The sequence below is a fragment of the Saccostrea cucullata genome, unplaced genomic scaffold, assembly GCF_032062105.1.
Source record: "Saccostrea cucullata isolate Sc308-1 unplaced genomic scaffold, CSIRO_AGI_Scuc_v1 ctg86, whole genome shotgun sequence".
NCBI lineage: Eukaryota > Metazoa > Mollusca > Bivalvia > Ostreida > Ostreidae > Saccostrea > Saccostrea cuccullata.
The window spans coordinates 264,441-282,411 of NW_026930361.1; the positions used below are offsets into that span (position 1 = coordinate 264,441).

General features: G+C 33.1%; 2 protein-coding genes across 3 annotated transcripts; one reads left to right on the forward strand and one right to left on the reverse strand.

The window, feature by feature from the left end:
- Positions 1 to 1,715: 1,715 nt before the first annotated feature.
- Positions 1,716 to 3,890, reverse strand: LOC134283828 (SPRY domain-containing SOCS box protein 3-like). Its single transcript, XM_062766329.1, has one exon. The coding sequence runs from the start codon at positions 3,519 to 3,521 to the stop codon at positions 2,823 to 2,825; it is 699 nt and encodes a 232-aa protein (XP_062622313.1). The 5' UTR covers positions 3,522 to 3,890; the 3' UTR covers positions 1,716 to 2,822.
- A 7,124-nt stretch (positions 3,891 to 11,014) lies between these two features.
- On the forward strand, positions 11,015 to 17,322 carry LOC134283829 (cerebral cavernous malformations protein 2 homolog). Of its 2 annotated transcripts, XM_062766331.1 has the most exons (8): positions 11,015 to 11,139; positions 11,289 to 11,376; positions 11,466 to 11,667; positions 11,995 to 12,015; positions 12,776 to 12,893; positions 13,174 to 13,327; positions 13,766 to 13,889; positions 15,754 to 17,322. In XM_062766331.1, exons 1-8 carry the CDS (start codon positions 11,038 to 11,040, stop codon positions 15,884 to 15,886), a joined length of 942 nt encoding a protein of 313 aa, XP_062622315.1. In that variant the 5' UTR covers positions 11,015 to 11,037; the 3' UTR covers positions 15,887 to 17,322. The 2 variants fall into 2 exon arrangements, with proteins under 2 accessions (XP_062622315.1, XP_062622316.1); XM_062766332.1 differs by lacking the exon at positions 11,995 to 12,015.
- The last annotated feature ends 649 nt before the right edge of the window (positions 17,323 to 17,971 follow it).

Consider the following 17,971-nt stretch of genomic DNA (forward strand, 5'->3'; position numbering starts at 1 on the left):
AGGAAAGCTTGTGCTCTGTGTTTTCTGAAGAGAAAAGTATCTCAAATATAATGAAATTCCACCAGAATTGAGGAAAATTTGGAAAATGTCCTACTTTTGCATCCTTGTATGGCCTCAATGTAAGCATTGAATCCAAATTAGTGTTGGTTTTGAAGAAAGCCTCAATTTAAGTTCTTATCTACAAACCAGTGTTCCTATTATTTCATCAAATAAGGGGCCAGATCGTCCGTTACCCTACTATGTCCATTGTAAACTTCAATTTACAGTGATGCTTGGATTTGTAGTGAGGAATGAAAATTTATGAAAATTCGGACACCTGTAAAACCATTCCTCACTACAAATCCAAGCATCACTGTTAACAAGTAATACAGAAGATGGGATTAGAACCTATGATTTATTTTGATGAATACACTTGTAAGAATAATTCCGAGGATACCCAAGTCTCATGGAGAAGTATATGATTTGTTACGGAGGTATTGTCTAATGTAGTTTTGTTCTCAGTCGGAGTTTCCACTATTATCGCTAGGCCTTTTTGGTGACCTTTTGCATGCTATCTCTATTTTTTTCTCGTCTTGCATTGTGTGTCGTCGATTGTGCGTTTCTCGTAAATTTGTGAACGTTAATTTTCACCTCCTTTCTAGAAAGACTGAAGCATTAAAAAAACATTTGTCTCTAGCAGACCTGCTGTTTGTTTTATTATAATGAGTACTCCGACAGCCTTTTACTAAGGTTGTAAATCCATGGACGCTTGGGTCAGGCCCTAGGATGAGGCTTAGTTTAACATAAAGATTGATAATATATTACTGCTTTAAGAATATTCACTACAAGTTTGCATTTTCCAGGCAAACTTCATAAATCATTCGAACACGATCCTTTACCAAACGAAGATGGGTGAACAAGGCGGGCGAACTGCCTATAGTGGAAAAACATGGTGAAAATTTAAATTCTTCATCTCTATACTTTGGGTTTTCTGGATTATAGATGTAATGCTTTTCATTAATACACAACAAAATGGCTACTTTTCTTGAATATTAAGGATAAAGTTAAAATATGTAAAAGTGCAAAAGATGTGTTGATCAAACACGTCCCGGAATTCGTAGTTCCAATAATTTCCAGATAAGTTTTTTTTAATTATATTTTCGTGTGAAATGCTATTGGAATATATAAGTCGTGATATTATACAGAAAGTTTGAGAAAATATTAAGTTTAAATCTGTGTCTTAACACCTTTAAAGTGCACTTTTATGACAAAACATACGCATCTTTCCGAGAAAAACCTGAAGTCCAATAAGGCAAGGGTCTTATCACAAACATGATTTAACATCCCAAGCGTAGTGGTTACCCTGTTAGTCTCAAAGCAGTATGATACTCCTGATTTTTATTGCTAGGGTTCGAATCCCACGGATACCATCATGCATTTTAATAAAATAATATTTTTTTTACCGAGATTTTTTTCAAGGACAAGTTTTATCTTAGTTTCATAAATTTCAAAATTGAATGATGAAAACTTTTTTTTAATTTATATAATTAATATCTGAAACTATTGGCAATCTGCACGCCTTGTTATTCAATTTCCTCTTTAATCTTAGCCCCCAATTCGATCCAAAGGGTGTGACCAAAGAGGCAAGATATGAAAATAAAGACACATATCTATACCTTCTTTACACATGGACACAACTATTCGACAACCTTTCTCCATTAAGGAAGCAAAGACAATTTTTTGATATTTGTTCATGTTTATTACATATACAATAAATTAAATTAAATAAGACATTTAATACATTAATTTCTATCACAACAATATCGACATTAAATGAACACTAATGGAAAATAAAAATGATAATCGGGCGGAAGTGTTCAGGTAAACCGGAAACCGGATATCCGTTCGGTAAATCCGGGAAAACTCACACTTTGACGGGATCTAAGTCTACACGATCTATTACTTGAGATCAATGTGAAAACTTGATTCTGTCCTAGCTCATATCAAGAGAAAATATTGCACATGGGCCCGGCCCTTAGATTTTCAAATCTTCTTTTACACGTTCTCACATAATGGATTTCATACGACCCGTAAAAAGGAAGTAGAATACACATGAACGAAAAAAAATATACCTACAATATTCAACTTCTTACATGCACTTTCATTCAAATAAATACGGAACTTTTACACAAATACGCACAGTTGCACATGCAAACCTATCTTTCTTTCAAATATGGACAAATCATGACTAGATTTACTCATCCGATATTTTATACACAAGTAAATAACACACTTTAAAAAAAGGACCAGACTGGCAACATAGCTCTTCTACAATATATGACAATTTATAGTGACATTTGAAAAAAAATAATTACACAAATATAGCACCATCGGGAACATTAAATTATGCGTGAAATAAATATAATAAGCTTAATGCAGTCGCACCATTTGGTGACCGTGAAAGTGAAACAGCTGATTGAATCATATCGATTTCAACTCCCATTGTAATAGTGTCGATTGCATGACAACAAAGAAACTGATTCTGGATAAATTATGCAAAGAGTATCACGTGGTTTCACCCACATTTTCATAATTAATTTTGTCATGGCTATCTTCTAAAAGGCTTAGAAAAAAATCAATAGATATATGGAGAAAAAATATCTGACGCTTTGTTCTCTCAAACAAACCCTGACTAAACAAAGGGGAATCCCTAAAAGCATCGAATAACAAAATCATATTACTAACAAAAAGTAATAGCTATAAATCATGAATAATATAACTCAGTTTTAAGCACATTAATACATGAAGTCGGTAAATTTTGTTGACAGACATATGTCACTTTGTTAGACACACGCAGCATCTTTGATAAAGGACCGTATACTGCTGGGCAGTGGCAGGTGGTCGATCTCTTGTTGTTTGCAGATACTGGACAGAATCTTGACACGGCAGCGATCCTGTAGACTCTGGTACCCCCTACGACGGACCCCCAGGGTCATCTCGGTCTTGGCGGCGGTGGATGCTGCTATGGGGTACAGGGGTTCCTCCACTTCTTCTAATCCCGTAAACGCTACACCTAAAGATAAGCCGTCTTTGAAATAAGTCAGAGTTCCCGATATTCCGTCAAAAAGAATACCCACCACTGTGGCTTCGTTTTCTTTGAACGGTTTCGTGTATTGTCTACTTTTTCCGTTGTGCCATAACTGTCCTTTATGTGAAAGTCCCCAGCTGCATTGGTCTTCTCCTATCATGTTCACAAAAGCGTCCACATGAAGTCTTGCACCTTTTGTCCCAATTCCGAACATCATACTAGTTCCAAAAATCCTTTGTGACACCTTAATTTCCCAGTAATGAATTCCATAGTTCAGAACACAGTTTCCTCGTATCCCCGCTGTTCCGTTGGACCAGTGAGGGTGAAAATGGGCAGTTTCCATCCCGTCCCCCGAAGTTCTGACCTCGTGGGACTTGTCCTTCTTATTCCACGTCCATCGCTCGTCGCAGCCATCTCGAATAAGGTCCTGATGCTGCGAGTACAACCCGACCATTGTCTCAGCAGCTTGTATTGATTAAATCCCGGCTGGTTTATTGATGGAACACCACAGCAAATGCAATCTGGACTATTGACTATTTTCTGCGTACTCTCGGAGACTGCGGCTTCTGGGCTTATGCTACTTCGCGGCACACGTCATCCTCACTCGATCGGGAGCCTCATCGCCGTGTGTCCTTCGGTCACCCCCTGTCGCCCCAGCTGACACGGGCACGATATTTGCACAGTCAATATATTCGTGTGACAGGCGTGTGCCACGGCTAGGCTACCAATCAATGAAGGGATGAAATAGACAGCGATCAATATTATTTAAAGTAGCTGTACACAGCACGCTATCATGGACAGCTGTTGTGGCGACTCCCCTTAGTGTCAGAGAAAGGAAATAGAAAATATTTAATCCCTAATAAAGCACAAGTACTATGTCAGAGTGTTGCTTAAGGATTTGTTTTTCTAACGGAAAAATTGAAAAAAAAATATCACTTGATTTTGAGTAAAAATAATTATGCTATGACGAATTTCCTAGTTTATTGGGCATACTTGTGTGTTGCATATTATCTATTGTTAACAATAAAGGATCGGAAAACGAATTGTCACGTCCCAATTAATACTGTATTTTTTGTCTTCACCCAGTAAATAAAAAAAATATAAAATGAAGTTTCAATAATTTTTATCAGTGTTTGGACTTTCAGTATGTTTTGATTTCACTTTTATTTATTGCTTATTTATTGATTTCACGGCGTAAATATGAGATGAATCTGCAGTAAAGCCACACAAGTAAATAAAAAGATTGTCATTATCTATTAAAACATCTTAAAATAAACGTTTTGTCAATAAAAAAAATGATCAATTTTACCATACTTTATATCGGGCATTTCTTTAAATTATTTCATAATATTAACTTCAATGAGCACTGGTTGAAAAATTCGCCAATTCAGCAGCAGTATGTTACACACAGGCAAACCGTTAACAACATATAAAAGGTAATTCACTCCTCAGTTTTTAATTACTTCTGATAGGGGAACTGTGGGAAATCTCGAGGACCTTTGTTGTACTTGTGTGTTACCTGAGTCCGGTACATACATACTGCGGGCAGGTGGTGCATTCGCGTGCCGTTGACAGCAGGGACAAAGAATCGCTAAATTCAATTTATATTGGAAACAGATGTGAACCACCGTATCATGTAATGAGAATCGGTGGCAACTGGTCATGATTGGGCAATGGATAATTAGGACAGCAATGACATTTTTACCGATACTCTGTACAACAGAAACACCTGCCGAGTACTCGACAAATATTACGTCACGATAACGGGTAGAGTCTATCCCGTTAGCTCTAATGCGAACGCAAACAAAGAAATTGATGTGAAATAGAACATGACATACCAAATGTCGACTTGTCCAAAATTGACTTTTAAATACGGGATTAAACTTTATTTTATTTTAATTTTAGAAAGTAACTTTAAATAACATTTTCCTATTTTCCCCTGGCTTTTGTTGAGTGTAATGCAAGTGGCCTATGATTAGATGTTGTACTATCGAATATTTTGTTCGCTGAGAATTGTAAATGCATGTATAATTCTAAAATATAGTATATACTTAGTATGTATGCACTTAATATGCAAAGCCATTCTATCAATGTATAATATGTAATTCAGAAACTTAAAAGTGGGAGTCTTCTCATTGAAAGGACAGTTTAATTATTATATAAATCGGTTTTCTTTTGTATATGTATAATTTAAAATTACATAGTCTATTAGATATTTTCTTTATTTTTTTTTCCTCGTAAGTAATACATAAACATTGAAATGGAATAATAAATATTATAACTACAATAGTTTTAATATTGTCAGTTTTGCATGTAAATTAAAAATAAAACATCGATAATATTCAAGTAATTATCACCGGGGAAAATAAGTGACAAACTTTCCGGCAACAATGAAACATAAAAATGCTAACGATGGAATAGCACTTTATTATAAACGTAGGTCGGTAGGGTGAATTCTGGAAATCCAAAAATTGCACCCGAACAATCCGAAGCCTAAGAGTTAACTGATTAACAATAATTCATGTAACATATAAATATTAAAATATAACAATGGCAATTAGCACAATTCTGAGCATGAGTGTCAGATGGCTTAGATGGAATAACTCATGACATGTTGAGTAAATTGATTAAATAATTAATTTCCACATTAAGAGTCACATAGTAATTAGAATAATTAAAATTTTCATGATGTTTAAAGTAATTACAGTAAATTAAAAGTATATTTCAAAGTCAGCTTAAACATGTCACTAAAATTGTTTTATCAAAAATCACACCGCGATAATTCCCTCTCGCTTCGGAAAATGAGACGTCCTCGTCTCAGGAATCAACTGGAATTGAAATGCGGAGCACCGTGTTGCTGGTTTCAGTAAAAAGAATGGTTGTCGTAGGAAGCGGTAGGAATTGGTGTTGATTGGTAACACGTTTTGCTGAGTTGATTGGTCTTCGTTCTGCTATTTTATCGTAATATTAATCCTTTATTCTTCTCGAATTCCTGCGCCGTTTGCTTACGGACTTAGTCTGCGGACAAAGTATGCTCTTTCTTTGCGTCTCCGCAACAGCAACACTCATGGGACTAGATTTGGTAGCAGTCGAGAAAAACACACACCTGCAGCAGAATCGTATGTTGCTGACTTGTTGTCAGACGAGCCTACAGACGGGTTTCCCAGGTTTGTCTTCAAGCAGGCTTGTCCTGACCCCTTGGCTTGATCCTTTTTGATCGTTGAGTGATCGATGGACGCCACTGGAAATGATTTCCTTTGGGAGGAACGGTAAGGTGTGGTTGCAGAAAAGAAACATACTTGCTCATATTGACCATGTTTTCCGCGCACGAAACACTCGAAACGTGTAGCTGGACACGTAAAAAAGTGGCAGTGGAAGAAGGGTTTCCCGCACCTATAGCACCGTGGAATGGATCCTGGTGTCGAGAAAATTCGTGCTGGTCCTGGTGTAATCCGGGGACGCGAAAGACAATGGCGCTGGTTAGATGTTAGGGCGGAGCGGTAAAGTCCTTTTCTCCAGGTTGGCATGGTGTTGTTGAAGATGGGTCGTCTTGGGGGAACTCGCTTAGTTGATGGTACATAGGATCAAACTGCTACAAAATATATGCAAAACAAATTTAGGATATCTCCACCAAATTATCACCGGGGAAAATAAGTGACAAACTTTCCGGCAACAATGAAACATAAAAATGCTAACGATGGAATAGCACTTTATTATAAACGTAGGTCGGAGGGTGAATTCTGGAAATCCAAAAATTGCACCCGAACAATCCGAAGCCTAAGAGTTAACTGATTAACAATAATTCATGTAACATATAAATATTAAAATATAACAATGGCAATTAGCACAATTCTGAGCATGAGTTTCAAGCCTTTTTTTCATACATGTTCACAAATTGATTTATATATTCCACTTTTATCATAGTAATTAGAATAATTAAAATTTTCATGATGTTTAAAGTAATTACAGTAAATTAAAAGTATATTTCAAAGTCAGCTTAAACATGTCACTAAAATTGTTTTATCAGAAATCACACCGCGATATTATTATAAAAATATATCAGGCGAAGGATATTCTTTCTCTTGGTGGTTAAAAAATAAATGCAACCTGGATGATAATTAAAACGATAAAATGAATGAAATAATTTATTACATTTTTACCCGTGAAATACTGTAATTTATTTATTATATTTTCTTGAAAGGATACAAATGATATCTGTCACAGTGTGATTAATATCAGAAGTGCTTTTTCCCTTTCCATAACGAAGATTGCTGTAAAAAAGAATTGATAATATAAGATAGACAAAAATAAATAAACCACTTTGACGGCGAATAAAATGGTTAAAATTACAAAAATATGTTGCTAAATCCATGTTTACAGTGTTTTAATATAGCTAACTTCATATGATTTCATGTGACTGTATAACAAATTAAGACTATGAGTCAACGGAAAAATCAAAAAATTTTATTTTAAAAAAATCAGAAAGTTTATGGTTTTATACTATATGTGATTATCTTATTATCATATAGACTCACGGATTTTTGATGTTTTCACTCGTGCTTCGCACTCGTGAAAATATCAAAAATCCTTATCGTGAAATAAATTCCATATTCAACTTTTACAAAACATTGAATATCCTCCATGTATTTAACAGTTTAACTGTTTATATTAGGGAGGGAAATACCAAAGTTATCTTAAAGACGTGTTAATATCATTTACTGCCACTCGGTAAATTCAAAAGAACTTTATTCGGTAATAAACAATATATTTAATTAAGTTATTTAAAATATATAGCACAGGATATTTTCATAAGTAATGACGCCATATGTACTAATGGTCACAAACATGACGTAAATTTAGTTTTTTTGAATTTTACCGAAAAATTAACGATATTTGGAGTAAAAGTCACCGAGCGCATGTGTGTTCAGGATCAATATTGATATAATGTTGATAATATCAATGAAATATGTCAATACCTGAACAAAGTTATAAATTTTAAAGCTAAAATTGTTGAAATTTTGTCCATTTTGTCCTCTTTCTGAAAAAGGATATAAAATTGGACTAGTTTATGACGTCATAAAAACAAAAATTGTGAATATACTGCTTTGACACTATAATATTTTCTGTTAATTTATATTTCTCATACAATTTATTGAATTCAGCACATTTCAGGAAGTTTTCAAAACTTGACTTAATTTGTGAGGGCAAATATATGCAATATACCGCATATAGTTCTTTACAACATGACCATACACATATTCCTTACATTTGGGTCCCGACTGAGATAGCAGTTATGAAAGAGAATATTCCTGTATGTGTTCAGAAACAGGACTAGTAGAAACTTTTCAAATATGACAAAAAATTGAGGGATTGCATGAACGTCGAGTTTAACGAATCCAAACCGTTGTTTGACCAAATGGATTCAGAACATTGGTCCTCAAGCTTCATATTTAATACTGAACAAAAACGGAAAACCTCAAAACTTCTACCCCCTAAAAAACCCAAAATGTTGAAGAGATAAATTAATCTTTTTTCTCCGGGAAGGGATTGTATCGACCGCATGGGTCAGATTCTCGTTTCCGACATCCCAAACAGAGTCATCCATATGTTCTAAACCAGATGGAAATGGTTCCTTTTCTTTCTCGTCCTGGAGAACTTAGAAGATCATAATAGGGTTCTCACGGCTGATGCCTGTGGAAAGTTGGTCCTTAAAAGGAAAACAAAACAAATTTAAGTTGTGAAGTATTTACGTGGGTATATAAATGCTGAAAATACATGACTGACAGTTTAAATAGCCCTTGTTTCTTTTCCGTTCAGAAATGTACAGTTTTAAACATCTGTCTTTCGGATGAAGAAAGAGGTTATGCAACAAAGCCTCTCAAAACAAAAAAATTATGCCCAAACCTTTGTCAGAAGAGACCCCCCCCCCCGATTTTCAAGCCTTTTTTTTCTTACTTCTTCACAAATTGTATTTATATATATTACGCTTTTATCATAGTAAACCATAAGAATAATCGGCGAAAAAAGCAAAATAATCACACAAAAGGTTTTTATCATAACCTTGCGCTATATATATAAAAATATGACACAGCGTTTTACGACATAATTTTCATGCAACTTTTTGTTTTGTTTCTTTTTCATAAAACATTAAATTTTCTTTAAAATAGTTAGTTCATGCTTTTAATATATGCGGCAAATAAAGCTATTAGGTAAAATAAGAACCACACTATATACAGAAAGAATGAATTAATTACAACTTCATTTGATTTCATTTGACCTTACAAGCAAATTAAAACTATGAGTGTACCGTGTTGCATTCAAAATCGTTAAGTTTATGTTTTATAGTACTATAATTGATTATCTTATGAATTTGGCGATGAATTGAATTTCCCATCTTTTAGGAAGTAGAGTAACCTCTCTTTTACCATTTAGCGTTTCATATTTCAATTATTTATCACATGTACATATATACATCACATGTACATATTGTTAAAAATATATTTATAAATTTGAAAATATATTGAAAGTGTTTTTTGGTTTTGTACAATTTCGCTAAATTAACAAAATGTGCAGTTATAATAAAGCTTTGACAAATACATGTGTATGCATGTAAATCGTTTTCCACGTCTGAATGGTGGATTCCAATTGAAAAAAAACATTTGGATTCCATGGATCGTAATATATAGCCGATGGTACGTTAAATGAATTCTCGAATAAATTAATTCTTTATGGCATTATTGTTAATGAAAAGTTCAGAATTTATACCGTGTAATTATTTTTTAAGAAACCTTTGCATTGTTTAAATCAGTGATGATTATATTTCCAAAATCTGATTTTTGATTAATTTTTTTTTTCACGGACACATAATTTAATAACGACTGCTTTAACGTGGCAAAGCCGTTACTAAATGATTTTTATAAAACAGAAAACAAAATTATTATTACACTCCATGTTAAATTATTGTTTATTTAATTCTTCTTTAATTGCATATACCTTGTCGGCTTTGCATGCTACAACATGGATAGCGTCAACCAATTAGATGCGCTTCACTGACCACATGCACCTGTGGCGGTATATCGAGATAATTGACACTTAAAAAAAATGAACGTTTGTTTTGAAAACAGTGTGGCAGATGGCGATATGCGAATTTGGCGTTATAAAGAGAATTTTATATAGCAGGAAAAACGTTCTTGGGAAATCATGGTGGTACATGTATTGCGAAAATGGCGATAAATAGAATGGCGATAATTCGAGAATTGACTGTATAAATTTAATGCTTTGTTCATGTATTTTTTTCTAAGGGATGGTTTTAATTTTTGTTGCTTCTTTTCTGCAGCAATCCCATTATGAGGTTGGAAACGAGTCCAGAAATTCAACAGGGTATAATCCACATTCTGACTACCCCAAAGACAGTGACCATACTGAATATCAAGTTCAGGTTAGTGTTTGTATCAGTGAGGATGATATTTCCAAAATCTGATTTTTGATTATTTTTATTTTCACAGGCAAAAAGTAAGAAGAAATTAATTTGCCACTGTTTATTTAGTAACATTGTGAATTTAAATATACTAATTTTGTTTGCTGGCATTTTGAAGAAATTTAACAGGAAATCCATGTAGATCCCATAAAAACAGAATTTTGAAATGTCACATTGACACTGACTTGGATCGCCATTGTCACATTTACACTAGCTTATCCCAAACTTTAAATAAGCATTTCTTTATGAAAATGTTTAGTTTTGGTTTTTTTAATCAATGTTTGCTTATGTCATAATTTTCATAAACTCCTACAGGGGTTGTACATAAATAATACCTTAAGCAAACTAAATGATCCTAATCATAAAACCATAGAGAACCAAAAAAGACACACACATCAAAGTAATTGATAATAAAGACATACTACAGAATAATGAAGAGAAAAAATGAATTTTACAATGACCTTTGTTTTACAAAATAAATTGCTGCATGTAGATGGACAAGATGATTCCTTTGTTGGTGTCTGCAGATAGAAATGCTGTCCTCAGTTTATGTCGGTACAACATCAAATTAATGTACAGAGACCATGGCACAGAGGTTAGCATTGTTATCTTTTTTGCTAATCCTAATTCTCTTTTTTTTTTTTTTTTTGCAATAGTTTATCACATATGGATAAAAATTTGAAATTATTTTGTACTTCTCATTGACTTGTATTATTCAGTGAGATTTTTGTTCATGCTTTACAGAATCTGATTATTCGAATTCCCATCCATGAAATAGCAGCAGTCTGTTATGTGAATGATGATGGCGTACACATTTTAGCTATCAAATATGGTAAAAAAGAAAATTCTACTAATCATTGATATTTGTTGTGTTCTTTAGAAGTCACAAGCCTTAATTATAAAGTCTGTACCTTTTGACAGGAAACCCCGAGAGATGTTCACTGTTAGTGCTGTACTGTGACAACCCAGCTCGAGCAGAGCGTGTGTGTTCAGATGTGGCCCAGTGCTTCCAGCTTATTTATACAGATGCAGTTGTCAAACTTCTGGAAGATGCCATCTTTAAAGTAGAAAATTCATCCACAGGATCGCCCACCATAAATGACAATAGTCGGAAATATTCATTGTAAGTATCACTCAGGATTTCATGGTTGCTTACAGTGAGAGTGTGTTGCTCTTGTCATGTACCGGTACATTAGTTGCTTTGTTCTTTATATTCAAAGGTCAGAAATCCATTTCATGTTTTGTGAAAGAAAAGTTTGCTGTAGATTTGTTCTGTCCATTTCTTTTTGTAAAACCTTAAATTCTTAACATCTTTCTCTGAAGAAACCATATGTTTAAAGTGCTATATATGATGTTTGCTAGACAATACTTTTTTTTTTGTTTAAAACATGGTTTCATTAACAACCTTTTTATGATCTATGTGACATGACAATGAATTGCATGCTTACAGGGAGAGCCAGGACAACCCGGGGTAAGAATCTGTGTTGGTTTTAATTCTCACCTTCTGTCTTTATACAGCAATGGTAGCTGGTTATTTAAGTCTCAATGAGATAACTATATATTTTAGAATACATGTACCTGTTTCTCAGATGTAGTCATTTAGTACACTTAATGTAAAGCAAAATGTCAAATTCTACTTCCTGTCAAATTTATTTTTCTTTTTTGTACACTTGTGGGGTAAAAATGTTTTGAATATCTATACACATATAGGGTATATATTTAAGTTTTGTAATATCAAAACATATATAGAAAAACACACTCTTGCTTCTTCTAAATCATATTCTGGTTTTATTTATTTTCCTTCTCATATCATATTGTAGATTTTATTTCAAATATTTAAACAACAAATGGTTTAGAATGTATTTATAGTATCTCTACCTGCACTCATGTTTGTATTGTGCTCCCTCATTAGGACAAAGTTTGTCAGTCTCTCTTATGGGGTACACAGCTCTAGCACTGAAATACTTAGGGATAGTTGCAAATGATTGTCGAGTTATATTAAACCTTTTTAAATTTGTTTAAGTGCAGCTAATCAAGAAATTGTTTGTCTTTGAAGCTAATATATCAATTAACTTTGATGTTGGTGGATTCTAATACTAATTCTAATGTGTTCAAATTTTTGTTTCTGCTTTTATTTGCTTTATTTTCCTCATAAACATTGCTTTATCTAATAAAGAAAAGGAAAAAATCTATCAAAACATTTTTGAAAACAATTAAATTTGTATTTTCAGTATTTCTCAGTCACATCCGAACCTTGCAGAGCAGAGACATAGAGACAGTGGGTCGGTACACAGCATGCACAGTGGTCATAGTGTTCAAACAGAGCTTCTGAGATCATACCTGGAGCAGGTACGAGGGACATTACATATTTCTTTCCACACAAGAGAGCTTGTTCAAGTTGGAGAAAGTGTATAAAAAAAATAAACAGTGACTTTTTCAATTTGAGATATATGTACATGTATTACATACGTACTCTGTGCAGGTTTTTATTTTTTAATTAATTTATTAAATCAAAATTGTAATTACATGTATGATTTTTTTTAAATTATTTGTTTTAAAAAATGTGTGTATATTGTTAAACATGTTGTAATGCTGTGTAGATTTTGAGGAGTCTTTTGTTTTATTTCAGTTGAGAAGTAAATTTACTGTGGATGAGCTGGCAAAATTCTCCACCCTCCTGAAAAAGATCAATGACCCCTCCCCCAAAAAATCCAGTGAGCTCCAGGCAGTGTTTCAGGAGGTTTATCAGCTGTATGGCAAAGAGAGGAAGAATCTCCTAACTGGTAAAATATTTGAATAAATTTATATACCGTCAAACTTCGTTATCTCCAACTTGAAGGGACAGAGAAAAAACTTCAAGATATCTGAGGATTCAAGGTATTGAGGGTAAAATACTTACAGAATACCAATCAAATAATGGTATTTGACATATCGGTGTTTGTGATACCAAAGTTCAACTAAATCTGATTATGTAGGGGGATATTATGGCAGATGAGACTTGCTTTAAAAGGCATTTAGAAATTAAATACATGTATTTATAGTTCTGATACATATGGTCAACCTTTACTATAAATATAAATAAGTATATACATGCAACAAAATACCTAAATATAAAATGGTAATTTTTATGTTTTTCAAGTACATTAATCGATTTAATATTTATCTTCTATATAATTGATTCAATGCTTACCATGTTTAGAGGAGGACATTTGTAATTGCAGGTTTGTGCCCTTTCATATATGAGAAGCATTATGACAAATTCCTGGATTTTCTGAAGAAGCAAGGCATTGTAATTCCTGACAATGGAACATTATCGAGTCGCCATAGTCTACCCCGTATTTACACGTAAGTTAAGAAAAGAAGAATACTTATTGTTAGAATTCCTAGGTTATAAAATATGTGCCATTTTATAAGATAATAATATATATAAATTTTTCAACATCATATCTTAGTTTTATTTATTCTGCACTCATTATTTCTATATGGTTAAGTTACTGATGTACATATATTATGTTTTTGACCTCCAAAATATATCATTTGTGACATGTTTATTGCAGAGTACAGTTAAGAATTTTGATTAAATTTTGAATGAGCATAGTTTATTGAAAGCCTGAGTCCAATTACCAGTACATTATTTTATTACCTTAGGGATTCTCTGAATCTCTGTGTGTGGCATCAAGGTCCAGCTTAGGTTTTCTCCTAAAACCCAATCAACTTTCTATTCATTAAATCTTGGCCTAAAGCTGCTAACAGTTATGAATCCAACATGTCCTCCAATCTAATTTTAGTCCTTCCATCAGTGACACTTCGACTATTATTGATGATGATAGTTCCACTATTATCGATGATGATTTGGATAGTGAATTGGAGTTTTTAGCTTCGGCCTCTTCTGTTATGGTAAACGCTAATAATATCTCAAGAGCAGATGAGCTTATACGCAGTGTCTCTGTCCATGGGAGCTTATTGAAATAACCTTTTTATGTCACTGTTTATCACAATAATAAAAGAGATTTACTTAATATGTTTAAGAGATTTACCATTGCAGCAATTTATTGGTCTATTCTATTCTCATCTTTTCCCAATTTTTTGGCTTTAAACTTAATACAAAAACCAAATTAGATACTGGTATATTTTACATTACCTGCATGTATTTGAATAAAAGATAAATTGAAAATTCTTGCTAGGAATTTGATCATTGTTTTCCAAAAATTGACATCTCTGAACGGAACAGAAAAAATAATTAGGGAATACACATGTATGTTTAAACACATCAATCGAAATTTTACTTATTCTCAGAAATATAGAAGACAGTGGTCAATGCTTTTACAGAATATGAATGAAATACAGACATGTGTCAGAATGTCCTTGTCTTTATGTGGAGGGGCAAAGCACTTGAGGGCCAGTGATGTCATTTGTCAATGTGTTTTAACTTAATACTTGTGAGCTTGCTGGATTGAAACTATATAAGCAAACAGAGCAGAGCAGTGGGAAAGAAAATGCACAGCACTGCTTTCAGAATGTGAGAAAAGCATTAGCAATGGTGACTGGCAGTACATGTAATAGTTCACTATGCTGGAGTACATTGACTAAGACATTTTGATTGTCATATCAGTATCTTTTGTAAGAATTGTTATGTATCAAAGGTAAATACTAGTATAATTTTTTTCATAAAATACAATCAGTAGTGTCATCAGATAAGTATTGTGTAATCTACCTTGGATATCTTGAATTGAGCTGAAATAAAGATGTATGCTATTGATGTAGAACTTAAAGATGAATTGAAAAAAGAACATGTGAAAAAAAAATCTCAGACATTTGAAGATCATTGCATATTTATCTTCTCATGTACATGTATCTTGTACAATTTAATTTAAAATGTTTTATATATTTTGTTTCAGAAGAGAGCTTAGTCAATGCTCTTTATATTGAATGTACCATATTAAAGAGTCTAATTCTACTGATATAATTTACAAGGTATCATGTACATACAGTGAAACTTGTCCAATCCACATTTTGTTTATTCCGAGACCTTGCCTAGTACAATATAAATCACTAAAGTCAGCTGTTCTGAATGTTGACTATAAAGCTCACCAATTTCTTTTGGAACCAGGGGTCTCCAGATTAAACATGTTTCACAGTATACACATTGTTGTATGAAAAAGATGTACATGTTCTTTCAATCACTATTATATCTTGTTCATCTTTTCAGACGTTCTGTGAGCGACATGACCACTAACGACCAGAGTGATATAGACAGTGTACTGGAGGGCATCTCCTCTCAGCTAGCTCAGATTGACAGCAATATTGGTGATGTCCCGGCATACCTGTCTTACCCAACATAACAGAGGATTGTGTGACAAAAACGACCTCTTGTAACCAGATAAAGAAACCCCATTCTACACGTTTGTTTTACCTTGTATATATTACATGTAATTTTAACCTGGTGCTGGCATCAGAGGATGTTTATATTAAGAAGTGTCTACAATATTTTTCTGTGTTTTCAATGTGTTTTGGAAATATACCTCCATCACTCCACCATTCTTTTGTAAATTTATATTTTTTTATCCTTTAAATAGTTAGGATAATGTAGTAATTAATTTCTCAAACAGAACTAGGAAGAAATGGGGGGGGGATTGTGGCTTTCATGCATCACTTTGAGATAAAATCTTGAAATGCTTAATAATTTGCTTATTGTGATTCGTGTTATTTCACAAGTTTTATTATTTTAAGATGATTATGTGATAAAGTGCTAAGGTTGTGTGCTTTAAAATATGCAGAAATCATGTTTTTTGTTTTGTGTTCTTGTATAGTTGTTTACTGATATGACTTAATATATAGAGTACATGTACATGAATATGCTTTTTTCCATCAATGACTCAAAATCAACATTATCCACCAATCCATCCCTGTTATGATGTTAGCACGTATCAATACAAAATGATCATAGAGGATTTCATTTATCTAATCTATGATATGGTTATGAACTCTATCTAGTCAAATTGCTGCCCACAACACTATCAAAGACAGCAGATTTACAATACCCTTGTTTCTTTATTTGATAATAATGCAGAAACTGAAACGTATTTTCACAAAATAAATATACCGTAAATCTGGAAATTTTTATGTCAATTTTATTTTGCGAATCTGGGTCAAAATGCTGTTGATTAATTTTTATGTTTCAAAATTTTGCGAATGACCACTACTTTGTTTACATTTTCTTATTGTTGAATTATTTTTAAGAAAAATATTTTTGCGAATGCAATGAACTCGCAAATTTGCTAAAAATTTATCTACAGCAAAATTTTCCAGATTTACGATATAACTTGATTTGCTTGTTTATGGATATGTTGTGAAATGATAGGTCATTAACTTTTTAGGACTTTGTCATCTTCTTAAGAGTGAAATAGTCAATGCATTACAAATCTATAAAAGGCTCCATTGCACTGGATGTTCAAATATTAACCTTCTCATTTAATGTACATGTACAAGGGTTAGGGAAAAATCAAGAAGTATTACATTATATATATTTATGTTAAAATTCCTGATGGGCATATCTTTTTTTGTGTTGAACTGTATTTTTACCTCTAAATACATGCAGCATCTGATGCACTTTAAAAGGGGGGCAATGAAATGTAGGTTTTGGTCGGGAGATTCTCATACATAATGATTCATATGCACTTATTTGTACTGATTATGCAGAATATGCTGAAGTTACAATGTGCCATGCAATTTTATTCATATTTAAGGTAAGATTAAAATAAAATTTTCTCGAAAGCTACTATGTATTATTCTTGTTTTCTTAAATGTAAAACAATCCTCCATTGTGGTCCCATCCTAAATTTTTTTTTACTTCAATGTACAGAGTGTATTTGCAAAATTGAGGTGAAATATATATACAAATTAGAAGTTGACCACTGCTGGTTTTAGTAACCATTACTTGACTGTTCCCCCTCCTTACAATAATAAAGTGCCGTGCCACAGCATGATACGCCCATCAAAAAATTACAATTTTCTTTAACAGTTTAGCTTGCAATCTTGTCAACCCTGATTCTAAGATTTCCATGATTTTTCCATTCCTAAAAATATTTATCCATCCCCTGTGATGTAGGTATTAATTATAATAAATATTACATCATTGATGGATTTCTATGCTGGTTGTGTTAGACCTTGTCAAATGCCCATCATATTAAACAATATCAAATTAGTCTTAACAACTTAATCTATACCAAATTAATTTTGAAAAGAAAAGGCTGGCCATCAAATGACATATGCTATAAACTAACCAACAGTTTTTCTGTCTAATTCCCAAAGGTCATCATACAGCTTGATCAGAGTGATTGAGACAGCTAGCCTGAACTCATTAATTAATCTTTAACTGGGTGCTTGTCTACTCATTAATACCAACAGATGAATGGGTCTGCACTATC